The sequence below is a fragment of the Barbus barbus genome (genome assembly GCF_936440315.1).
Source record: "Barbus barbus genome assembly, chromosome: 2".
Taxonomy (NCBI): domain Eukaryota; kingdom Metazoa; phylum Chordata; class Actinopteri; order Cypriniformes; family Cyprinidae; genus Barbus; species Barbus barbus.
In genome coordinates, this window is record NC_136730.1 from 1,295,001 (window position 1) to 1,322,793 (window position 27,793).

Below are 27,793 nucleotides of genomic sequence, written 5' to 3' on the forward strand. Positions count from 1 at the left end.
TTGCAGTGTAGAAATGAAACCGAATGAAAATGTTATATCATGATTATATTGACCAAACTGATCACGGTTATCAGTATTGTTAAAATACAGGAAATGACTAAAAGGTATAACTGTAGTGTCAATTTAAAGAAGACATTTGGCAGATTGTTGTCCTTAAGTCAGAAAAATAGCTACAAAGGCTTGAATTTACAGTTATTAGAATTATTATTTACATTAAATATCTTTGACAAGAAAATATAAACTTAGCCTTGTTGCTGTCTAGAAACACAATGCGGGTAAAGCCACAAATCTGACCATGTGCTTTTTCAAATCTGAGGATAACTCTATAACTCTTACGTTTCATGAAATATATTTTAGAGTATTCCATGAGATTTTGTTTAGAGTCGACTGTAAAATGCCATCTAATAGTTACTCACATTATCTAAGCATCCATGCAGTTTATTGTCTTGTGCTTCGTCTCCATGCGCACATTCACACTTCTCCCTGATAGGAGACTTTTAGATGATTTTAATCATGATGCTAATATCTTTTATTTATTGCCCATTGTTTATTGAAAACTTTCTTCTTATACTGTTTGATCCCACATTTCTTTGGTCAAACTTCATTTCATCTCTAAAATTATTATTAAATGTCTTCCTTTAAAAACAAACATACAAAAAAATAAAAACATTCTTATGGTCTCAAGTCGATTATCTTTCCTGAAGTATTCATAAAATATAATTGTTCTTATTTGCATAAGGGCTAGCATGTTTAGTCATCAACACAAGACTATTAATACTGTTTTTACTAAAAACTCATTTTAAAATGCCACTGAATGTTTGAAACAACTTATGCAATCTGATGAGGCTTCTTATTAATGAGGCAAACAATACATTATTTTCATACTGTGATAACATCTACAAGTTATATGAGTCTGCGCCCCCTGGCTTCGAGTGTGAATTACACCATACATTACAGCAATAATCGAATTCAGTTTTAATGATATTTACTCGCTCCTCTGTCTGGGAATATGAGCGAGTACAAAGCATCGTGCTATGCTCTCCGACGCGCAGTAAGAGCCGCCAAACACAGATACAGAGAGAGAATTGAGTCTCATTTCCAGCTCAATGACTCTCGACGGATGTGGCAGGGACTGAGGACCATCTGTGACTTCGGAAACAAATCCTCCGCGGAGGTGAGAGCAGATCCGTTGCTGGCCGACGAGTTAAACATCTTCTTCGGCCGCTTCGATGGCAACGGCGGCGGCGCGTTTCTGCCGGCCAGCGCGTCAGGAAGCAGCAGGCAGAGCAGCGATGATCCTGTAATCACCGTGTCGGAGGATGAGGTTCGGAGGGCGCTAAAGAAAGTGAACGTCAGGAAAGCAGCCGGTCCTGATGGGATAACCGGCCGTGTTCTGAGGTCCTGCGCTGATCAGCTCGCTGGTTTGTTTACTTTCATCTTTAATGAGTCCCTTGCTACCTCCGTGGTTCCCACTTCATTCAAAAAATCCATTATTATCCCTGTGCCAAAGAACAATAAACCCTCTTGCCTGAATGACTATCGCCCAGTTGCCCTCACATCTATAGTCATGAAGGTTTTTGAGAGACTTGTAAAGAGCCACATCTGCTCCTCCATCCCTGATAGTGTTGTCACGATACTGGAATTTCTAACTTCGATACGATACCTTGAAAAATATCGATACTCGATACCATTTTCGATACCACGGAGAAAAAAACTGCCACAATGTTAAGGGGGTAATTTTTTTAATTTAAAGATAAATGTAACAAGTCGAGAACATGCGGTATATTTTACATGAACAAAAAAATGTCTTGAGGTACTGCATTTGTTGATTTATTTATTAATCTTTTATTAATCTTAGTTAAATGTTAATTGAAACTAACGTTTACTAATACATGTACTAATTAAAATCCAAAGTTCTATTTGTTGATATTCTCATTTGCTTCATAACCAAAATATTTCCAGATATAGGGCCCTATGAAATCCGTTTTATTTTTCCCCAAATTCCGTTAAATATTTTCCATTTTAATTTGTCTGGATTCCGTTTTTTTCCGTTTGAATTTTTCTGCACTCTTTTTTTTTTAATGGTCAAATTAAATGCTATTAATCTAAAAGCATGTCTAATTCATTAAAATCATGAAAATTATACAATTTAACATTTAATTTATTAAAAGTGTAACAAAAATGACACGTTTAGGGCTGTATGAAATGTTTGAACCTTATGTTTTATTGTTACCAAATTCTGTGTTTTAGCATGTCTATTATTTGAATGCATACAAACAATTTTTATTTATTCTTACAGTAGCCTTATGAAATGTGTTTTCCCCCTCAGAAATTCTGTGTTGTGTATTTAAATTTGACTGGATATCAGATGAAGGCATAAAACAATTTTAATTAATTTATATTTGAATTAATGAAAATTAAACATTTACATTTTTGGCAAATGAAGGGGATTTACTATTAAAATTAAAATATTTTGTGATTATTTCTTTAAAAAAAATAACAGTAGTAGTAAGTAGTAGTATTATGTACATTCTACTAAATAATAGTAATATAGCCTATTTCTGGCACACGGTCTTTAATAGGCTGTTAAACCAAACTTTTTATTTTTTTATTTTTATAACTTTTATTTATCAGTTGCAAAAGACAAACATGAAGTGTATACAAGAATACAATGTCTTTTTCTTTCCTTTTCCCTTTTATGAACTTAACTGAACAACATCCCCCCTCCCCAAACCCATAATCCACTTATACATTTAAAAAAAAAAAATTAAAAAAAAATTAAAAAAAAATTTATAAATAAAATAAAATAAAAACCTTTATATGTACTCATACATACATTTATATACACTTATACCTACACAGTAATAATTAAAGATACCAATGTAAGTTGCTAGTGCTAATCATTAACTGTACAAAGTAAACATCAAACAAACAATTGCTGCCCACTCCTCAGACATCAAAGCGAGTTATCTGCTGTTATCTGTTATGTTGGAGTGTTTCAGGGTGAACAGATCAAAATCGGGGGGGGCTATCTGCCGCTGGCGAACCTGGATAGAAGGAATAGTATATATAACCATATAGTAGGACCCTACAAAGAGACTTCCTGAGCTGGAAGCTCATCTAGATAGTTAAGTAGTGGTCTCCACTGACTATAGAACCTGCCAGTTGACCCCCTAAGCGAGAATTTGATTTTCTCCAGTTTCAAAAGGCCTAAAATGTCATGTAGCCAAACTTTGATTAATGGTGGTTGAGGAGACTTCCACAATAACAAAATTCTCTTGCGAGCAATAAGAGAGGCGAAGGCAATTATGTTATTTTGAGTGGTTGTGGTACGGATATCGTCTGGAGGCTTGCCAAAAATAGCGATATGTGGGGTTGGAGTTAAATTTATGCCTAATATATTGGAAATTGTTTTAAAGAATAGTCGCCAGAATTCAGACAACTTGGGGCATGTCCAAATCATGTGGGTAAGGTTACATGGAGCCTGCGAGCATCTGCTACAATTATCATCAAATTTGTCTGGATAGAGTTTTGATAATTTGTCCTTACTATAGTGTAATCTGTGGAAGACTTTAAATTGTATTAGTGACAGTCTAACGCAGCTGGATGACGAGTTAACAACCCCCATGGCTCCCTCCCAAAATGTTTCAGAAAGATTCAATTGGAGTTCTGACTCCCATTTCATCTTGATCTTATGTAAAATAGATTCACTGTTGGAGGACAACAAATTATAAAAAAAGGAGATATGGCCCTTTGATAGAGTTTTAGCCTTAAGAGCCAGGTCCATCCCGCTGGGTGTTGGAATCCGTGGGAATGACGTGGCGTGTGTCAAACTTTTATTTTGACGGGTTGCCGTGAATACCTTTAAAGTTCTGTGTGTGTATGATATGATGCTAGTTTTACTCAAATTAAATGGTAAAATGCTGGTAAAGTGCCTTTCAGGTCAGTTCTGGAGATATTGTTGATGTATTTATGTCCTCATTGAGACGGCAGACGCTGAAATCACCGCGAGCGCCACATTAATAAACACAACCGCACGTGCAGCACATTCACACAGAGACGCGCAGAACATGCAGCATTCATATTTAAATCCACTTTTGCAGCTTAATATTTACAGATACTAGTCCATATCGCGATTTGATTTAAGTGTAATGACCTACTTTTGATTAATTCATCCAAACTTTGACAAATTCCGTGACATTCCGCGTTAAACTGTAAATTCCGTTTTTATGACTGGATTCCGTGTGCGTTCTCTGCATCGCGGAGATCATAGATCCCTACAGATAGCGCTCCTGCTGTGTTCTTTAACAACCAGAGCAGTCATCTTTCTATTCACTTCACTTTTGCTATTTAACCAGAGCGAAGGAGACGAGTGCGGTCACGTGTGGTGCTTGTCCACGCGCCTTTGGAGAGAAGCTCGGCTAGTATCGGTGTATCCATACTTCGGGAAATTAATATTGGTACCGTTCAGATATTTCAGTATCGATATTTATCGAAATATCGATATTTTTGACAACACTAATCCCTGATACTCTGGACCCTCTTCAGTTTGCCTATCGCCCAAATAGATCCACGGACGATGCCATCTCTCACGTCCTCCACTCTTCTCTCACACACTTGGACAGCAACAATGGGAATTATGTAAGGCTGCTATTCATTGACTATAGCTCAGCTTTCAACACTATAGTCTCCATCAAGCTGACTTCTAAACTCACAGACCTCGGCCTAAACTCCTCACTCTGTGACTGGATTCAAGACTTCCTCACCGGCAGACCTCAAGTGGTGAAAGTTGGCCAGTTCACCTCAAACTCCATCACTCTGAACATAGGAGCCCCACAGGGCTGTGTCCTGAGTCCCCTGCTCTACTCTCTCTACACGCATGACTGCGTGTCCTCTCACAGCTCCACATCTATTGTCAAATTCACTGATGATACTGTGGTTCTGGGCCTCATCTCCAACAACGATGAGACCGCATACTTGGATGAGGTAGAGAGTCTCACATCATGGTGCCAGGACAACTGTCTCTCTCTGAATGTGAGCAAAACTAAAGAGCTGATCATGGACTTTAGGAAGAGACAGCAGCAGCCCTACACTCCTCTCAGGATCAGTGGGACCCCTGTGGAGAGGGTGAGTAGCTTCAAGTACCTCGGTGTAAACATCTCCGAGAACCTGACTTGGACTACACACATCCAAACACAGGTTAAGAAAGCCAGGCAAAGACTGTACCATCTGCGACAGCTGAGGAAATTCAGGGTCTCACCAGCAATCCTGAAAACTTTCTATTCAGGGACCATAGAAAGTGTATTGACTCAGTGCATCTCAGTGTGGTATGGAAACAGCTCCAATCAGGACTGCAAAGCACTACAGAGAGTTGTGCGCTTAGCTGAGCGCATCTCAGGGTCTGCTCTCCCATCTCTGCAGGACATCTACCTCAAACGCTGCAAAAATAGAGCTGTCAAAATAATCAAGGACTCAAATCACCCTGCTAACCATCTATTCACTTTGCTTCCATCTGGTAAGCGCTTCTGTAGCCTGATGGCAAAAACTGAGAGACTTAGGAGGAGCTTCTTCCCCCAGGCCATCAGGCTCCTAAACTCTAACTCTGTGTCATAACATCACTTGACTTCATGTTAATATCACTATATCAATAAGCTATTCATAATTTTTTCTACCTCATATTGCTGCTATATAAATACCCTGGACAACTTTTTGCACATTCTTTTGCACATTCCTCTTTATTACTATTTAAGTCAACAACATACTGACCTGCACATTTATATTTATATTTTTTATCTTTTTTTTATTTTATTCCTCTTATTTTTTCTACTTTTCTTTTTCTTAATATTTGTATTCTATATAATTGCACTGTCTTTGGAGCGGACCTGACCTACATTTCACTGCTGGTTATACTCTGTATAATTGTGTATGTGACAAATAAAAATCTTGAATCTTGAAAATGTAAAACAGTAAAACTAACCGTCAAAATTTCATTGTGAAATGGGTAATAGTTTCATTCCTTACTGCAGTGTTACCGAGAATCATACGATGCTTGCACACAGACTACATTAGAATTTAATGCACTTTCCACACTATTCCACTATTTTCAGCCAAACTGTTTTATCACACCGGGTCAATGTGAGGATCTTACTTTCATTTAAACAAAATGCTAGTTTTTCTAAATGTCAGAGATGATTCTGAAAGAAAACGCGCTTGGAACCTAATGTTGCTTTAGTAATGAGCACAACTTCCACCCGAGAAACCGCACGCTATTATTTTAGCAAAAAGTTTGCTTTGTAAAGTAGGTTCAACAGCATTAAGTTAAATAGTACAAATTGTATTACTCCGTTGAAAACATAAGGTAATGTCGACCCATTTCAGGGGTGCCCAAAATTACAATTTTAAATCAGTCAGCATATTAAGATGCGGTACACAGGTTGAATTTCAAATGACTTAACGCTAACGTAAATCACCAATGAGTGACAGGACAGGGGCACTTCAGGGGCCAATCAGATTTCAGCTGGAGCCAGTGCCCCTCTGGCCCCACCCCTAGATCTTCCACTGCATACAGACCTGATGAGATTAAAATATTAGACCTATTAATAGAATAACTCATGTAGGCTGGGCTATGTGATCAATTTATATTGTAGACTGGAATGTTATTGCATACGGAATGTTAGTTGGGTCATTCTATGGAAATGTCCTCTTTTCTGTCCCTAACCTTTACATAAATAGTCTATTTGAAAAACAATTTACGGTTATATATACCGTAACGGCCGGAGTTAATGTAAATAGCCTCTGACAACAAATTGGTTTATTTGTCTTTAGAGTAAATACACTCCATTTCTTTTTAGAGCTGTTTGCATCGGAATTTAATTCTGTTTGCTTAATTGAAATATTAATTCTAGTTATATATATATATAATTTATTTATATATTATATTGCTGAAATATTAATATTATTATGTAATATCTTTGAAACAATGTATAAAGCGCTATAGAGATAAAGGTGACGTCATTTGACTTGATCGGAAAAGTGCCGTAGAGATTAAAGTACAATTTATGTCCTACAAATGATATTGTTTTTAAATGCACAGCGATAGTTTGTAGATTACATGTATATGTATAAACATTTATAATTATTATTCCCCGCCTCCAGTTCACTCACGCATTTGAAGATGAAAGGTCACATGGAGCGCGTTGCATTCTGGGAAACAGTACCCCACACAGCGTCTTCAGATGCATACATCAAATTTCAGCAAATGTAGCAGGTAATCCGGGCATTCCATGCATACAGAAAATTCACATACTATTCACAGTATTCACACAGCATACTGCAGTATAGTAGGAGTTGTATGATAGTATGCCATTCAGAACACAGCTTCTGTACTGATTTCAGTATACTTGAGTTATATTTAGCAGATTCTGGCAAATATAGTTGTTACGGGAGTGACGAGACGTGAGACGTGCGGATCCATTTGCGAAGCTTTATTAAAAGATGTGGTCATACAGGCAGGGTCGAGAGACAGCAAACAGGTATGGCAGAGGCAAGACAGAGCAATCCGTGGAGCAAGCGTGGGTCGACGATCGGCGTACCAAATCCAGACAGGGCAAGGCAGAGAGAATAATCCAAAAACACGGGCAGGGTCAGACACGGCAAAATAAACCAGACAAGACTACTAAGGGGAACGCTTTGTATGCAGACTAGGCTAACAATACTCGGCGGTGAGCAAGAGCAAGTCCCAGGCTTAAGTAGAGAGTGGTGGTGATTGTGAAATGGTGATCAGGTGTGGGTGTGATAATTGAGAACAGCTGTGCGTGATTAGGGAGTGCAATGGATGGTGGGAAATGGAGTCCAATGTGCTTGTGAGTGAAAATAGTCACTGTGGTGAACGGGTGACCTCTGGTGGTGAGTAAACTGAAGTGCATGGCCAGGATTCGTAACATAGCCCCCCCCCCAAGGAGCGGCTTCTAGATGCTCCGATACCATCAAGGAGGGCGGTGGAGCGGAGGCGGAACAGGGGGAGGGATGGAGGGCCAGATCCCTGCGGAAGTGCAGAGGCCGGGGATCGAGGCAGAGCCGGCAGGGCAGGAAACCAGGGCGGAGCAGGCGGAACAGGAGCCCACCAGGGCGGAGCAGGCGGAACAGGCGAGACCAGAGCCCACCAGGGCGGAACAGGCGAGACCAGAGCCCACCAGACCCGAGCAGAAGACCACCATGGCAGGGCAGAGGACCACCACAGGGAGGCAGACAGGGCAGGAACCCATGACAGAGACTGGGATCTGGGGAGAACAAGGACAGACAACACAGAGAGAGCAGGGACAGACAACACAGAGAGAGTCCTTGTTGCAGGGCAGGACGGGACCAGAGTGCACCTGGGCGAAGCAGGAGACCCCTAGAACCAGACAGCTGATCACCATCGCTGAAAAGACAAAGCCAGAGCCCACCAGTGTGGCGTAGACAGGGCAGAGGATCTCCACGGTAGAGCAGGCTGTTCAGGAAGCCATGGCAGGATCAGGGATCTGGGGAGAGCAGAGACAGACACCACAGGGAGAACAGAGACAGACAACACAGAGAGAGTCCCCATGGTCCCAGGGGCCGTGACAGGGCAGGTCGAGAGTTCGTAGACGGTCTCTATGGCCGAGACTGGGCAAGACGAGGATTCACAGACGATTTCCATAGCCTTGACTGGGCAGGACAAGGATTTACAGACGGCCTTCATAGCTGTGACTGGGCAGGACAAGGATTTGCAGACGGCCTCTTTAGCCGTGACAGGGCAGGGCGAGGATTTACAGACGGCCTCTTTAGCCGTGACAGGACAGGGCTTGAGTTCACAGACGGCCTCTTTAGCCGTGACGGGACAGGGCGTGAGTTCACAGACGGCCTCTTTGGCCGTGACTCGAGCTACAGGAAGTTCTGGAGTGATCTCTGTGGGGTGCTCAGGCAGCACGGACTCTGAAGGATCGGGAACGGCACTCCTGGTCGTGACATGAGAACTGGATTCTCAGGGATCTGGATCGGCACTCCTGGCCGTGACTGGAGAACTGGATTCGGGTGTAGGTGCCACCATTTCGGGAGGTTCTGCAGCCGAAGCCGCCACCTCTGAAGGCACTGGAGCAGGCTCTTGAATGGAAGCGGCCTCCATGACCGTGACAGGGTAGACAGTGAGTTCAGGAACGGCCTCCGTGGCCGTGACAGGGCAAACAGTGAGTTCAGGAACGGCCTCCATGGCCGTGACAGGGTAGACAGGGAGTTCAAGAGTGGGCGCCACCACTTCGGGAGGTTCTGAAGCGGAAGCCGCCACCTCTGGAGGCACTGGAGCAGACTCGTGGACAAGAGAGGCCTCAGGAGCACAGTGTGCAGCCCACACACACAAAATGGCAACCGCCATAACGGGAAGCACTGAGGTCAGGGGAACAGTCTCTGTAACTGCCAGGGTTGAGGCCCTGGGAATGCCAGCTGCTCGCACCGATATCAGTAGTGGGTCCCTTATGCTGGAAACCAGACAGGGAACTCAAAGGACTGACCTTAAATCTCTGGGTGTGACAGACTCTGGCAATCCGGCGGAGACGTGAAGAGACTCTGGCTGAGGAGCTGAGGCGTGAAGTGACTCTGGCTGGAGCACTGAGACGTGGTGTGACTCTGGCTGGAGCACTGAGATGTGGTGTGACTCTGGCTGGAGCACTGAGACGTGGTGTGACTCTGGCTGGAGCACTGAGACGTGGTGTGACTCTGGCTGGAGCACTGAGACGTGGTGTGACTCTGGCTGGAGCACTGAGACGTGGTATGACTCTGGCTGGAGCACTGAGACGTGGTGTGACTCTGGCTTGGCAGGCATGACGTGAGCAGACTCTGGCTTGGCAGGCATGACGTGAGCAGACTCTGGCTTGGCAGGCACGACGTGAGCAGACTCTGGCTTGGCAGGCACGACGTGAGCAGACTCTGGCTTGGCAGGCACGACGTGAGCAGACTCTGGCTTGGCAGGCACGACGTGAGCAGACTCTGGCTTGGCAGGCACGACGTGAGCAGACTCTGGCTTGGCAGGCACGACGTGAGCAGACTCTGGCTTGGCAGGCACGACGTGAGCAGACTCTGGCTTGGCAGGCACGACGTGAGCAGACTCTGGCTTGGCAGGCACGACGTGAGCAGACTCTGGCTTGGCAGGCACGACGTGAGCAGACTCTGGCTTGGCAGGCACGACGTGAGCAGACTCTGGCTTGGCAGGCACGACGTGAGCAGACTCTGGCTTGGCAGGCACGACGTGAGCAGACTCTGGCTTGGCAGGCACGACGTGAGCAGACTCTGGCTTGGCAGGCACGACGTGAGCAGACTCTGGCTTGGCAGGCACGACGTGAGCAGACTCTGGCTTGGCAGGCACGACGTGAGCAGACTCTGGCTTGGCTGGCATGACGTGAGCAGACTCTGGCTTCTTAACGCAGGCTGTGGCTTGACTTGGCTCTTTGAAATAGGCTGGGACTCGACTTGGCTCTTTGAAATAGGCTGGGACTCGACTTGGTTCTATACCAGCAGCAATGACGCTATGAGGTGGTGTTTTGGTTGCCATTTTGTGAGCGTGATCTAACGCAGTTGCAATCAAACAATCGGGTGCGGTATCTCTTTCCTCCGCGACTCCCACAGTGATTGCCGAACCCTCAGTCCACTGAACATAGTCCAGGAAATGACTCAATGATGAACGAGGAGCTTGGTAAATTATTTTTGCTTTTAGTGGCTGGTTAAAGCCATCACAAAAAAAATCTATTAACATGCAATCTGGTAGGTCTGAGCCATTAGCCAAAGCCAAATATTCAGCGATGTAACGCTCTAGTGATCGTGTACCCTGCTTAAGGGCCAATAATAGGATAGCTGCATCCATACCTGACCGATGTTCGTCGGAAAAGCTGCTGGGTCCTTGTTGGGCCGAGTATTCTGTTACGGGAGTGACGAGACGTGAGACGTGCGGATCCATTTGCGAAGCTTTATTAAAAGACGTGGTCATACAGGCAGGGTCGAGAGACAGCAAACAGGTATGACAGAGGCAAGACAGAGCAATCCGTGGAGCAAGCGTGGGTCGACGATCGGCGTACCAAATCCAGACAGGGCAAGGCAGAGAGAATAATCCAAAAACACGGGCAGGGTCAGACACGGCAAAATAAACCAGACAAGACTACTAAGGGGACCGCTTTGTATGCAGACTAGGCTAACAATACTCGGCGGTGAGCAAGAGCAAGTCCCAGGCTTAAGTAGAGAGTGGTGGTGATTAGGGCTGGGCGATAAAACGATAACGATATGTATCGCGATAGACACGTGAGCGATATCAATAAAAAATATGTTCGATAAAACTTTCAATATTTTTTATTCTTCGTCGGAAGAAAACAAAGGTTGCGAAGCAAGTTTGGTTGCATTAACAAAGGCACTCGCTCTCTGGTAACCTAGCAACGTAGGGAGTGACACGCTAACAGGCAATCATGTAACAGTATCATGTTTAGTTGCGCCATATCGTTGTCTCGTGTCTAAGTGCGCACGCGCGCCTGAGAGTGCACGTCTGCAGCCAGACCTGGCTGGTCTGCTGGATTCCTCTTCATAAGCAGAAAATGAGTGCCGCAGCGAGCGAGGAAATTGTAAATAAAAGAGAAAGTCAGCTCGCCAGTAGGGCTGGGTATCGAGTTCGATACTTTTTAGGCACCGACTGAATTGCCTCGATACCACAGAGTATCGAAAAACGTCTTGTCGTTCGGTACCAAATTTCGATACCTAAGGGGTTAATCTCATCACCATCAGTGAGCCAATAATCCTGCAGCACCAGGTGTGTTTGACTAGAAACGGCGACGTGCAGATTGATCATCAGTGTTTGACTTCCACGAGAGCGTTTCGAAAGCGCACGGAGCAGTCTGCTCTTTATATCGCGCGGTTTGTTTATTATACACAGACTGAAGCTCGCGTGACGTTCGCGGTCATTTCAGCGTCTGCCGTCTCACTAAATGAGGACATGAACAGCATCTCCAGACCTACTCTGAAAGTCACTTCATGAGCATTTTACCTTTTGATTCGAGTAAAACTAACTCATATCATATACACACAGAACTGTAAAGGAATTCCAGGCAACCCGTCAAAATAAAAGTTCGGTTTTAATATTAACGGTATTAATATTGTTCAGCAGACAGTACATACTGCTACTACTAGGCTACTATTAAAATGATTAAAACTTTTTTTTTTAGTAATGATCACACAACAGTTATTCCATGTTTTAATTTTAATAGTAACCCCCCTTTGTTTGCCAAAATAAATCAACTTTGATTTTCAATAATTTAAAGATAAATTAAATTAATGTTTTATGTCTTCATTTGAAAACCAGATACAGAACACAGAATTTCTGAGGAAAAATAAAACATTTCATAAGGCTATTTTAAGAATAAATTTAAATAAACTAAGTTGTTTTTATGCATTCAAATAATTAGACATACTACACCAGAATTTAATGAAAATAAAACATATGGTGAAAGAAAATAAAACACCCACTTATGAAAGTGGATGAAGATTTTAAATTTCTTTAACAACCTAGAAATGATGATTCTGTCTGAGCTTTGTGTTTTAAAATGAACACGCACTAATGTAAACGTAGCCTAACAGATGTGTAAACTGAAAACAATTTGAACTTTATTAAAATTATTTATTTATTTATTGTGTTGGATATATTTTGTTCCTTTGTGCAGTGGCTCAGGAGATGAGGCTTTGAGTCTGTATAAATATCAACAAGCTAAAAAAAATAGTTTTTTCAGATAATGTAATCTTATTAAAACTGATTTTATAAAACTGGTATCGAAAAAAGTACCGTTCAGGAACCGGTATCGAACTCAAGGTATCGGTATCGAAAATTTTTGAACGATACCCAGCCCTACTTGCCAGTATGGCAGTTTTTTGGATATTATAAGTCTGACCGTAGTCAGACCAAATGTCGTCTGCAAATTATGCAAGACCGTCGTCCCCGCCAAGACTGGTAATACCACGAACTTGATGTACAACCTTAAAAGCAATATCAATAATTATCGATATCGACCGATATGAAACACTTATATCGTGATACAGTTTTCAGCCATATCGCCCAGCCCTAGTGGTGATTGTGAAATGGTGATCAGGTGTGGGTGTGATAATTGAGAACAGCTGTGCGTGATTAGGGAGTGCAATGGATGGTGGGAAATGGAGTCCAATGTGCTTGTGAGTGAAAATAGTCACTGTGGTGAACGGGTGACCTCTGGTGGTGAGTAAACTGAAGTGCATGGCCAGGATTCGTAACAATAGTAGGTCATCCGGGTATTTCATGCATACAGCAAATGTACATACTATGAGCAGCATACATACTGGATGCTGCAGAAATAGTAAGAGTAGTATGATAGTATGGCATTTCGAACACAGCCCCAGTTATGTTTTTTAGTTCATGTAAAGTGGTTTAGGATAATCTGAGAAACTAAACTCTCTACTCTTAACTAACTTTTTTAAAAATTACTGACAAAAACTTCAGTTGTAGGCTATAAAGTCAATAGTGTGCAGTGTTGGGGAAAGTTCCTTTTAAAAGTAATGCATTACAATATTGCGTTACTCCCTAAAAAAGTAACTAATTACGTTACTTAGCTACTTTTTATGGAAAATAATGCGTTACGTTACTTTTGATTGTTTGATTGATTGTTTTTAATACAAGAAATTACATTAATACAAAAGCCCTGTATCTTGTGAAGGAAAAGTAAATTCACGTCTGTAAAGTAAAAATTGTGGCCTAATGGTTAGAGAGTCGGACTTGTAATCCGAAGGTTGTGGGTTCGAGTCTCCGGCCGGCAGGAATTGTAGGCAGGGGGAGTGAATGTCCAGCGCTCTCTCCATCCTCAATACCACGACTGAGGTGCCCTTGAGCAAGACACCGAACCCCCAACTGCTCCCCGGGCGCCGCAGCATAAATGCTGCCCACTGCTCCGGGTGTGTGTTCACGGTGTGTGTGTGTTCACTGCTGTGTGTGTTCACAGTGTGTGTGTGTGTTCACTGCTGTGTGTGTGCACGTTGGATGGGTTAAATGCAGAGCATGAATTCCGAGTATGGGTCACCATACTTGGCTGAATGTCACTTCACTTCACTCACTTCACTAAAACTCAGGATAAGAAGGTTTAACACTCTTCAGCAATAAAAAAACAATGAAGCACAATTGTTAGTTTATCTAAAGTCATTTTTGCTTATTAGTATGGCTGAACTGGATCATCAAAGGTCAGCAGCAAAGACATTGGTTAATAAAATGGGATAAGATACATTTGTGTTGTTTAACATTTAATTATTGCAGTTTGCGTCATATTCTGAGTTTGCATTTCACTGTTTTAATTCATTTTGATGAATACTAAATCAGTTTTTTGCGAGTGGGATGAATTAATGCACATTCACATTTAGTCTAGAACTACAGTAACAGCATGTTCACACAGCACACTGTCAGTCAGTAAATGAGAAACTTTTTTGAAAAAGTAACTCAGATATTTTCTTGTAAATTAAAAAGTAATGCGTTACTTTACTAGTTACTTGAAAATTACGTAACTCACGTTACTTGTAATGCGATACTCCCAACACTGATAGTGTGTGAAGCACACCCGATCAGTTTTCTGTTCGTCAATGCAGATAATTCACGAATTCCACAATCTGAGCGGGAAATCGTACGCTCTTACACGAAATTCCCGATTACCTGGATTCCTAGTAAAATAACTGGATTTCGTCAGTGAAAATATGCTGATTATAAAAAAATATATTTAAACTTTACTACAGATTGAAGATTAACACACTGTATCCCTGTGTCCCAATGTTCATACTATCCATCCTAAATAGAATGTGAGATTACAATAAGTGTGTCCCAAAGCATAGTATGTTGAAATGAGTATGCCAAAAGTCCCCGGATGGTCCACTATTTCAGGTCAATAAGCGTGGATCCGTGCACACTCTAATGGCTAAAATTGCCCACAATCCATTACGCTTTGGCGAAGGATTTGGTCCAGAACTACAAACACGTATAAAACGCGTTAGAAAAACTACAAACGTGGTGGATGCGGGGGATTAACCTTAGGTAGAGAGGTTTGCAAAAAGGGGTTTGAGTGTGATCTTTTTCTTCACCAAAAGAGTACATACTTTAAGGTCAAAGTATAAGTAGGCACATTGGGATGCAGCATTCATTTCACTGAGCGTGTCTTTCTGTGTCTCTCAGAGTCGTTCACTGTAGTGGTTCCTGGTGATCCTGTAGAGGCTCATGTGGGATCCACAGTGATTCTGCCCTGCTGGATCTCTCCTCCTGAGAACGCTGAAGCTCTGGAGATCCGCTGGTACCGCCAGGACTTCAACAACCCCATTGTCTTCTATCATGATGGGAAGATCCAGGACATCCAGGAATGTTTCAGGAACCGAAGCTCTTTGACTCCACGGTCAGATCAGTCTGGTGGACTGAAGGATGGAGACATCTCTCTACGGCTGGAGAAACTCACATTTCAGGATGAAGGTCCATTTCACTGCTATGTGAGTGGAGAAAGTTCATATGGAAGCAAAGTCGTAGATCTCAAAGTCACTGGTGAGTCAAAAACTACAATTCATTATCAGTGGTGGCTGGCCAATAAAGGGCAATAGAGCTCTGCCCTCCCTGAGCCATGCACACAAAATAATAATAATAAATTATAGAACTTGAGGTTTGTATGATACGATATTATTGAAAATCATCTGTGTAAAATATATGCTTTTCATATATGTCTTTTCTGCCTGTCGGCATGTCTGAAGTTCAGCTCTGGGACAAAATCACCTTCTGGAGGTGGGTTTATATAACCGTTTAGCCAATAGCTGTAAACATATTCAAGACATGACATAAAAGTTAGCGATCAGCATCCTCAACATCCTCAAATCTTATCCAAACATGAGCCACTGCTAAAGTCAGGACTGGACTGTATGGGCTGAATAAAGCAAGCCAGTTTCTCACTAATAAAGTTTTGATGGATGGCAAATGTAATAGAGGTAAAGACGACTACAACAACATACACTTCCGTGTCCTTTAGCATTAATATACAACATCACATATACAACTGCATGCTCTCTGCATTAAAACATAAGGATCTATTTTGGTTTTGGTCTAAACAAAATGAGCAGAAAGGCTTATTGAAAAATTGTAAATTCATTATCTGCCAGCTGTTTTTATAAAAAGATAAAAAAATACTGGCGATATATGAAAAACAATTTAAATGGAAAAAACGGGAGGGTTGACAGGTATGATATACAGTCAGGTTAAAGGTAGGGCAGGTGATTTTGGTAAAGGTAGCGATAGCAAACTAGCTTTGAAAACAAGACCCCACCCTCTCTGTGTAATCACTCTGCATAGCCACGCCTCCAAAACACACAAACACACTCCGTCAGACCAGAGACCTGTGACACGATGAGAGATGGCGTTGGTGGAGGATTGCAACGCTGTCAGATTACCTAACATCTCGCTGGAACGCGCTGATAAGCATGTCTGCTCAAACAGTGTGCGCAGAGATATGCAAATACATATTTTGACAGGCAGGCATGACAGCCTATCTCAATATTTGGACCGAACATTTTTATTGGATGAACATTTTACTGTCCTATGCCTTCCACAGATAATATAAACACATACAAATAAATTCAGAACACTTCATTTAGTGATTGCTATCAGGATGTGAACAGACTTTCAATTAGCATAACAAAATATGTTTTTGAACCAAATCACCTGCCCTGCCTTTAAAGGAACACTCCACTTTTTTTTTAAAAATAGGCTCATTTTACAATTCCCCAGTTTTAAACTGTTCAGTTTTAGCGTTTTTGAATGCATTCAGCCGATCTCCGGGTCTGGAGGAAGCACTTTTAGCGTAGCTTAGCATAGATCATTGAATCGGATTAGACTGTTAGCATCTCACTCAAAAATGACCAAATAGTTTCGATATTTTTCCTATTTAAAACTTGACTTTTTTGAAAGTAGTCCCCAGCTATATCATAACTAGTTAGCTAGCTGGGGACTACTTTCAGGCGCTGGTAATATCACTGCTCCTGCTGCACTCGAGAGTATAGTTCCTAGCCATATCGGTCTAGAAAATCACAACTTTTCATTTTCCGTCAGTCTTAGCACACGATGTAACTACAGAAGAGTCGAGCTTTAAATAGGAAACTCTATTTAAAGGGGAAGTCGTGGGGAAGTCGTGGCCTAATGGTTAGAGAGTCGGACTTGTAATCCGAAGGTTGCGGGTTCGAGTCTCCGGCCGGCAGGAATTGTAGGTGGGGGGAGTGAATGTTCAGCGCTCTCTCCACCCTCAATACCACGACTGAGGTGCCCTTGAGCAAGGCACCGAACCCCCAACTGCTCCCCGGGCGCTGCAGCATAAAATGGCTGCCCACTGCTCCGGGTGTGTGTTCACGGTGTGTGTGTGTTCACTGCTGTGTGTGTGCACGTTGGATGGGTTAAATGCAGAGCACGAATTCCGAGTATGGGTCACCATACTTGGCTGAATGTCACTTCACTTCACTATGGTCATTTTTGAGTGAGATGCTAACGGTCTAATCCGATTCAATGATCTATGCTAAGCTAAGCTAAAAGTGCTTCCGCCAGACCCGGAGATCGGCTGAATGGATTCAAAACGCCAAAACTCAACTGTTTAACTCCAGGGAGTTGGAAAATGAGCCTATTTTTTTAAAAAGTGGAGTGTTCCTTTAAGCTGGTTGGTTTAGTGGTCTGTTGGCATCTCCTTGTGCTTCTGTTTGGTATTGCAGCTTGATTAATATAACATTTTTTTCCTCACAGTTTTTGCTGTTGCACTGTATGCATAAATTATGAAGAAAAATAATAATAATAATAATAATAATTTACCTTGAGCTTGCAGAAAATATAGTTTTGTGCGAATCATCCTCAAACTCAATCCTGACCTTGGTAAAACAATTATTTTTGTTTAAAATGTTTCCAGTCTTAATACTTTTCCTTCTGTTACACTAGGATAAATCACACTGTGGTGTTGGCTAAAACTGTTGAATGTGGCACAGCCGTACCAAGAGAATATTCCACCAGCCGTACACTGTTCATTATGCTTTCATGGATCTACGCCTCATTAAAGGAGTAGAGGAGAGTGGGGTGATTTGAACCTGTGGGGAAGTTGAGACACTCCTTGTGTCAAGGCAGCCTTTAACAAAATTGGTGATGTGACCACACGCATTTGAAGATTTATCCATTTTACTCTCCCTGTGATGGAGAGATCAGCTCAACTTACCCTCTCCCTATTTACCCCTCACTGGGGGCAGGTTGAGCCAAGAGACCACTTTGTTTTGGAAAGCCATATTTTGAAAGCAGTTTATTTCAGATCTAAAGTGATTGTTCCCAGGGATGCACCACATCCTGAAATGTATGTACATATTTAAGTTGGACCAATTGCTGTCATGTGCTCGCTTTAAACGCACCGTAAGTAAAAACTGACACAACTCACCCCGCTCTCTCCTGGTTCACGATGCTCCAAACTCATGTGCTTCCCATTCCACTGGTGTTTATCAGATTCAGTAATGTGTCCATATGTTCTGTTCAGTATATTCTGAGGCATTTTAGTCACGCAGTCACTTTTTGTGAAGAACAGACTGACATTGAACTTATTTTAGGAAAACTTTAACATTATTTAGCCAAGTCTATTGTGAACATATGAACTGAACATGAGCATTAATGCTAATGGCATTTCATGCTGACTTTCACTGTTGTTGTTGTTTTTTAAACTTAACTTAATATTTTTTATGTATTAATATGTTTTGTTCCAGAGAGTTCTGTCTCAGATCCATCAGATTCATCAGGTCCATGGAAGGCTCTTTTCTTCACCCTCCTTGTCTTTGCTCTTCTGGGTTTGGTTGGGTTTATCCTCTACAAGTACAGAGAGAAACTGACAGGTACAGTCTGCTTTAAAGATTTTAAAAATATGGTTTTCAGAAGGTTTTTTTTCTCATGTGTTGATATTTTTGTATCTGTTCTGCAGGGAAGAAACCAGCTAAAGAAAGTAAGTAACATGAACTCATTTATTCATGAATCTGATGAACCCCGTCAGACACAGCGTTACAGGAAGAAAATGCCTGTTTTTGAGAAGACTTTCTGATACAGCTAAAGAGGTCTATGTTTTATATGCCAATCAATGCCTGAGAGGATTCAAATGTAATTTAATGTGGTTTATAGAGTCTGGAGTATTTGTGATAATTAAACTTTCCATTGCTATTTTCTCTCATTTCAGATAGTGAGGAGGGAACGATGGAGAAACTGATAAAAGAAGGTATTTGAAGACATTTGTTCTTTGCTATGTTTTTTATTTTACTTTACCAAATCAAATCAAATTGTATTTCTATAGCACCAATAAAAACAGCAGTATTTGACCACTGTGCTGTACAAATATACAAAAGATAAATATCTAAAAAGAGTCAGAAGAGGACAAAAAGACTGCAAAGCAATAGCATAAGGAGTTTACATTAAAAAACACCAATCAGAAAATCCTACTTTAAAAATCAAAGACAGATGTAAGCCTGAGAGACAAGCTTTTAACTTGGATTTAAATTCAGACTCTGTGGAAATTAGTCTTATGGATAGGAAGACTCTTCCACAGTTTTGGACCAGCACTAGAAAAAGCCTGGCTATCCCTCGACTTGAGTCTTTGTTGAGATGACCTTAATAATCTAGCAGTATTGTATTAGATTCAAAAGATTAGAAAGATATTTTGGAGCTAATCCATTCAGAGCTTTAAATACAGAAAGCAGAATTTTGAAATCAATTCTATAACAAATGGGCAGCCAGTGCAAGACTGTAATATTAGGGATATGTGATCAATTTTCCGCGTGCCAGTCAAAAGTCTGGTTGCTGCATTTTGAACCATCTGAAGACAACTAATATTGGATTGACTCATTCCAATATAAAGAGAATTACAATAGTCATGTCTTGATGAAATGAATGCACGAATCACTCTCTCAAACTCTGCTAATGTTAAGAAACTCTTTCGACAATAATCTTAATTGGGGAAAAAAAGCTAGATTTAACTACAGCATTTATCTGTCTATCAAACTATCAAAAATAACACCATCAAAAGCATCTGGAACAACTGTTGGCCCAAACATAATAACCTCAGTTTCTCAGTCAAGAAAACCAAAACTTAATATCAGACAAGCATGCCGATAATGAGCTCAAGCCTTAAGGGCAAAAAAATTAGAGTGTCATCAGGGTAAAAGTGAAATGACACCCCATGTTTAGAAAAACAGCATATACACCGAGAACAAGACCAAGTCCAGAATGGAGCCCTGAGGCTCAAAACAGAAGCCGAAGAAGAAAGCCCATCGAGACAAATGGGTTTTTCTGTGGTCCACAGTATCAAAGGCAGCACTTAAGGCTAAAAGTACGAGTATCACAGAATCCCCCGGGTCAACAGACTACAAAGTTGTTATATGATCAAATCTTTAATAAAGCTGACTCAGTACTATGGTATTTCCTAAATCCAGATTGAAAAACTCTGCAGTTGTTCCAACATATCTTTCTCTAAGATTTTAGACAAAAAAACATTTGAAAATAGGTGTATAATTGTGAGGATGGTTGGGTCAAGATTTTCTTTTTTTTAAGCAAATGTTTAACAGTTGCGTGTTTTAGGTATTTAGGAACTACACCTGTGAGAAGGGACTTATTTATTATAGCCAAAATATTAGGCCCAACAACATCAAAGACCGCCCCCCCCCCCCCTCTCCAAAAATACAAACACTTGTTGGAATAGTCATGCAGACGTGCTGTCTTTCAGCTGCTTAATAATATCCTAAAGTGAATTAAGAGTAACTTGCTGAAAAGATGAAACACACACACAGAGAGAACAGATGGATCACAGCTTAAAGACACAATATTCTGTCTCACATCGACATTTTTTTCTGTGTAAAATCTGTCACATAGACAGCACTCACGTGACTCACAACTGAGGTTAAAACCGTGAAAATCATGGTAACACTTTCTATGAAGCTCATATTTATAATACATTATAAGGGCATTCTTAAGGCATTATAATGAATGCATTATAAACAACCTTATAATATGTTATATCATTTTATAAATAATCATTACAACAATTATAATACATTAGAATTCTTACGCATTTGTGGTTATAACTGTTAAGATTATGATTATTTATAACACAACGAACACCATATTAAATCTACGTTTACATTGATAATGGACTATATATGTTGACATTATTAAAGATCAGTACAGTGCATCTTGTAAGTGGTTAGGTGTGGAGTGTTATTTGAGTGTTCCCTGTGAGGCTAATATAAAAAAAAATGCAATGTTTATATGTTAGGTTACATTTTATTTTGATGTCCCCTTAGTTTATTGACTATAAGCAACTCTGTAACTACGTGTCAACTAACTGTCATTAGAGTATTAGTAGGCTCAGGTTAAGGTCAGGGTAGGCAGATGATGACGTACTCATAAAGTTCCTTATAGTCAGTTTGTCTGATGGGGAGCCATCAAAATAAAGTGTTAGCATATATTTATCAGACATACTGCTAATACTCTCATGACTGCTAGTTGACATGCAGTTTGCAGAGTTACTTAACAACAGCTGTCTGAAGGATACCATCAAAATAATCAAACTGTATTAAAATAAAAACAGTTCAAAGAAATCTGATCTTATGGCTGTTTGAGAGAAAAAATATTACTATTATATTATTATTATTATTACTATACTTATAAGTGGCCATTGATGGCTTTAAGTAAAGTTTTTTCTATTTATTTATGTCACAAAAAGGGACAGTGTACGTTAATCAACATTCATGAATGTAAATGTATCCAAATGAGCCCAAAGGCTAGTTTTCATTGGATTCCCTTTGCCAGATGTTATAAGGACAAAAAACTAGAGGAAAAAAGAAACAAGATAGAAGAGATGGCAAGATATGAGACTTATAATACATTATAACTATGAGAAATATAATGTTCACTGTGTTATAAAGCATCATACTCTTAAAAGCTATAAGCACTAATGAGTAAATATTATAATACATTAAAACTGTTCTTATGAATATTCATATGTGTTATAGCTGAAATAAACATGAATATGGCATATTTGATGAGTCTGAGTGGAGTAATGTGGTAGATGCGAGTGGAAACAGACTGAACTATCCACACACATTCAATAAACCAGCACTGATTTCACAACAAGAGCAATCATGATATTTATGAACCTGTTTATTTCATTGAGGAACATCAAGAGGTCTGAAAGCATCAGTGAAAATGCTTGTTTTTACAATTTATCATATCATTTATCATATTTCATAAGTAATTTTATCAGAATAAAGAGCACCTTGTGTGACATTCCCACTGTCACACAATTATTCACTTATTGTTATTACTGTTATTTACTTTCCAGAACAGACTCGTTTGTTTGATACTGTAGATGTTCTCAATTATAGCTGTAGTTTACTCACAAATGTTATCTTTTTTATTTTAGTTGTGGAAGACGTGACTATAGAAGAACTGAGGAGACATGCAGGTATGATGTAATCTCAGTTATATATGCATGTGTGTGTCAATACCATATCATATACAATAAGCATTAATAATTGTTGCTGATGTATTTTTCCTCACAGTTGAGATCACTATAGACCGTGAGCGTTCACATCCAGATCTGAGGGTTTCTAAGGACTGTAAAATCCTGAGGGACAGTCCAGGATATAATCACACTGGAGAGGGATTTCCATATCAATTATGTGCATTTGGAGCCCAAAGAGTCAGCTCTGGTCGTCACTATTGGGAGGTAGAGCTGGCACTTAACAATACACCTCCTAAAATCTACTGGTGTATTGGTGTGGTGAAAGAGGGAAGTTCTGCTTCAAGAGACAGATCTGCTTTAACTCCATCAGCTGGTTTCTGGTTCTTGTGTTCAGACGGTCCTAATGGCTTTCACACCAACACTGATCCACCAGTTAAACTCTCTCTGACACCGAGACCTGAGCGACTGGGAGTTCTGTTAGATTATGATGACGGTCAGCTGTCATTTTACAACGTCACAGAGAGAAAACATCTCCTGACCATCAGCAGCAGATTCTCTGGATCAGTCGTTCCTCTGTTCAATCCTGGTGTGGGAGACAAGAGTGTACTTAAAATCCTGGATTGTCCAAAACCTGAAGAATCAGCTGCAGAGTCCAGTCAGCCTTTACTGAGTAACAACAGCTCAGACGCCTGACTGACCACTGCAGTGTGTTTAAACTGGATGTAAAGGAGGATGTATGTGCACAAAAACACAAATCTTCATCTGATCACAAGGTCATGGGTTTGATTCCCAGTCTACTTACGTAACATATTTCTGATCTTTGGTCAAAGTGTTCAAGTGGTCATAAAGACCTCAAGAATGTGTAGAACAGGGCTGGACATCTCAGGATGTGTTTACTCAGCAAGTCTTAATGCACAGATCTGATCTTTTGACCATATCTGATTTTTTGGCCCATCCGTTTACTTTCATTTTAGACACAACTTGTATCCAATATCCATGTTTATATTAATTCCTGCCCAAACTGATTGTCTGCAATGATAACTTTACAGTGCACATGGTAGACCTTTGGGTTTTTAATGGCTGTTATTTCTATAATTCACATCAAGTGGCCATTATTATTTTCCAGCATGAACAACAGCAGTCATGGATGGTCTGCAGCACAAAATCTGACTGAACAGATAAAGACTGAAAAATAACGGTAATTTTCATTTGTTAGGCTATTTTATCTGCAGCTCGTTAGAGGTAGATTTCTTTAGTGAAATAAAGTAACGCCAAGATGATATTTATAGAAAATAATTACCATTGCTGAGAAATATGATGTAGCTTTTAGGAGTGAAGCTGTTGTATTTATAAAACTCATGGGGCAGGGTTTGTGCAGATGTTTGTGTTTACACGTGTGCAGCAAATTCTGTCCATAGGATGTTGTTCCAGAACTGTGAAGGCTTTTTTAGATGTCGTTTGGCAAACTCCTCTAATCTGGCCTTCCTGTTTTTGAGGCTCACCAATGGTTTACATCTTGTGGTGAACCCTCTGTATTCACTCTGGTGAAGTCTTCTCTTGATTGTTGACTTTGACACACATACACCTACCTCCTGGAGAGTGTTCTTGATCTGGCCAACTGTTGTGAAGGGTGTTTTCTTCACCAGGGAAAGAATTCTTCGGTCATCCACCACAGTTGTTTTCCGTGGTCTTCCGGGTCTTTTGGTGTTGCTGAGCTCACCGGTGCGTTCCTTCTTTTTAAGAATGTTCCAGACAGTTGTTTTGGCCACGCCTAATGTTTTTGCTATCTCTCTGATGGGTTTGTTTTGTTTTTTCAGCCTAATGATGGCTTGCTTCACTGATAGTGACAGCTCTTTGGATCTCATCTTGACAGTTGACAGCAACAGATTCCAAATGCAAATAGCACACTTGAAATGAACTCTGGGCCTTTTATCTGCTCATTGTAATTGGGATAATGAGGGAATAACACACACCTGGCCATGGAACAGCTGAGAAGCCAATTGTCCCATTACTTTTGGTCCCTTAACAAGTAGGAGGCACATATGCAAACTGTTGTAATTCCTACACCGTTCACCTGATTTGGATGTAAATACCCTCAAATTAAAGCTGACAGTCTGCAGTTAAAGCACATCTTGTTCGTTTCATTTGAAATCCATTGTGGTGGTGTATAGAGCCAAAAATGTTAGAACTGTGTCCATGTCCCAATATTTATGGACCTGACTGTATGTTTATGGGTCATACAGATACTCTTATGTATTGAACTATGAATGTTTATGTGCACACAGGAAAATCAGGTACTATAGCCTTCACATTGTGCATTTACTTTTCACACTAAACAGAGGAATAATTTAACAGAATAAATGTGAATGTATGTAATGGTGAACATTCAGCTTCTGTCTACACAGATGATGAGGAGAATTGTTTTTACAGTCTTTAGCACATCATAAAGAGTCTTTCTCAAGCACTGAACTCTTCCATAATGGGGACTGGGACTGTTCTAATATGATCTAAGTGTGCTGAAGTCATATGATAGTTTTGTGAGCTGAACAGAACTCAAACTGACACAACAGACCAGGTTTCTCAATACAGACTCCAAACACAAGAGCAGAAGTGACTCAGTGTGAGATACCTGTCCAGAGACACAGCACACTACTAAGTTTTGGCTTTATATATGACACTTTCACTTAACATTTTCTGAAAATCATGCTCAAATGGACTTAGGTTTTTGATGAGTGAATATGTGTTTTGTCCATCATTAGAACAGCCACATCTGAGAGAGTAAATTAATCACATTACATTTTCATTAATTTACAGGTTATAAAATCATTTTTCATGTTTTGTAATACATTTGGCCAAACTCTCATGATATAAATGATGAACCACTATGCACAGGATATATGCTAAGACTCTTCTCCACTTTTCAAACACACAAAAACATGAGCCGTTATAGGCAACTAACCCTGACTGCATTTCAAAGGTGAATCCTGTATTTATTTGAGGGATGAGGGATATATGTCACTCCTGAAACTCTGCTGAATGTACAGAAATTGTGGCCATTGGTATTTTTTAACATTTACATTTAAATGTTTTAAAAAACATTTACAAAAAAAAAAAACTATTAAATGGGAACACTGAAAAAACATTTACAGTGCCTTCTTTGTTTTATTTACATTACAGACCATCACTAATACTATTCCTTTTATTATAAAACAAATATTTGTTAATGCATTATTTTATTGTAAAGGCAATAAAATAATACATTAGTGGAAATAACCCAGTGTATCAGTAGTATTTAACCCTACAAGATAATTAATTTCACAGGTTGGGTCAAATGAGAGACTCGGTAACTTGGGAAAAACAGCACTTTGGTCAAAGGTAATCCAAAGGTTGTAGGTTCGAGTCTCGGGCCGGCAGGGATTGTAGGTGGGGGGAGTGAATGTCCAGCGCTCTCTCCACCCTCAATACCACGACTGAGGTGCCCTTGAGCAAGGCACCGAACCCCCAACTGCTCCCCGGGCGCCGCAGCATGGCTGCCCACTGCTCCGGGTGTGTGTGTGTGTGTGTGTGTTCACTGCTGTGTGTGTGTGTGTTCACTGCTGTGTGTGTGTGTGTGTGTGTGCACGTTGGATGGGTTAAATGCAGAGCATGAATTCCGAGTATGGGTCACAAATACTTGGCAGTATGTCACTTCACTAAACCAACCCAGCACATGTTCTGCATTATCAGCAGGGTTAAGGTTGGGTTATTTTTTAACCCAGCAGTTGTTACAGGGTAATAATCTAATTACGAGATCATCTGACCATAATTTTAGAAAGCGAAAGTTAAAAAAGGTGTCTAACGGCTCAAATTCATCTAAAATAACCACATTACTGTGATTTAACGGACGATCTCGTCTCTGGTGAGTTTGTTTCCTCATTAAATACAACAGTCTGATTGTGTCTCTCATATCATTTTTCTCTGGGAAAATCTTCCTCAGAGTTTGTTTTATGTGAGTCTGTCTGTATTTTCAGAGGCATGTTGTGGATTATTATCGCTTTACTGGTGAATCTCTTCATAGAGACTTCAGGTAAGAACACACACACGCCTGCATTTCATTCAGTGTTCCCTTACTATAGCCTAATCAAACCATTGTTTTATTATAGCAAATGTGTAGCTACCATGTTTTTTTTTTTTTGGTGCATTGATTACCATTTGTTTATCCATAGATTCACTACAAATACCATGATTAAACGATGGTAAATGTAGCAAAACCATGGTTAATTTGCGGTTACTATTGTTTAACTATAACCATGTTTTTTGGTTTTATTTGTAGTAAAACCATGGTTCATTTTTGCAAGGGTTCAGAGTCTGACCACCTTTTTTACTGAAGAAATGCAAGAACAGAATACAAATAACACATTAGGGAGCGATAGACAACTGTACAAAATACACAATAATACTGTTAGCACTGCTTTCATACAGTTACTTTACGTTTTGATATAATGAACAAGTATTAGATCAAACTAAAGTCATTCAAGAAGTATATAAGAAGTATTGAAAAAATAAAAGTATTTCCAGCCCAGAGTTGATCACACAAGAATAACTGGTTTGATCATCCTAAACGAGTCATATCCTCTGGGTTTAAGTGCATAATAAATTATGTTCCCAAAATAAAACAAACTAAAAATTTAAATTGTGTATTCCAATTATTCGTCCTGCAGTAATTTGAGCAGTGTGTGGATCCTCGTTTATCTCAGGACTAAAGCGACACTGACAGCGCTGACAATCAGCATGCTCACACTTTTATAAACCGTTTCAAATACAGATGTTTTTTTCTTAAGTTCAGCCAGGTTCGTTTCATTTTAAAGTCAGAACTGGTGACCGTCTATTGATAATAATGCAGGTGGATATTCTTTTACGCTACTGATTGAAGCCGGATGTGACGACACAAACTGTGATAAAGGTCTATTAACAAGCGCTCATTGGTCATTATGTAAGAAGCTAATGCTGACAAATAAAATAAATTGTCAGTTTTAAGTAGGGCTCAATGACCAGTTCAGTGACATTTAAAGCAAGAATTGCAGCCTTTCTTGTTTGGTCTTGGTATAGCTGCAAGCAGCAACCACTGGGGTTCAAGTGCTTTAAGGCCTTTATCACTTGACCCGTTGTTCATAAAAGATTCCATGCTTTTTTAGAATCATGTGCGGCATGTCCTCATCTAATTTCATTAAGTTCTACGTAAATCAGGCAGGAAGAGGGCCATTTCCAGCCATTTC

At 40.4% G+C, this 27,793-nt stretch overlaps 1 protein-coding gene across 1 annotated transcript in view; it reads left to right on the forward strand.

Moving 5' to 3' along the window:
• Positions 1-25,672, forward strand: part of LOC306877996 (butyrophilin subfamily 1 member A1-like) — a 29,152-nt gene extending 3,480 nt beyond the window's left edge. Inside the window, exons 2-7 of the mRNA XM_079430074.1 lie at positions 15,221-15,577; positions 18,799-18,924; positions 19,011-19,031; positions 19,260-19,298; positions 22,497-22,538; positions 22,636-25,672. Of these exons, the coding sequence (XP_079286200.1) occupies positions 15,221-15,577; positions 18,799-18,924; positions 19,011-19,031; positions 19,260-19,298; positions 22,497-22,538; positions 22,636-23,231 (1,181 nt within the window). The 3' untranslated portion in view covers positions 23,232-25,672. The remainder of the gene's footprint in view (positions 1-15,220; positions 15,578-18,798; positions 18,925-19,010; positions 19,032-19,259; positions 19,299-22,496; positions 22,539-22,635) is intronic.
• The last annotated feature ends 2,121 nt before the right edge of the window (positions 25,673-27,793 follow it).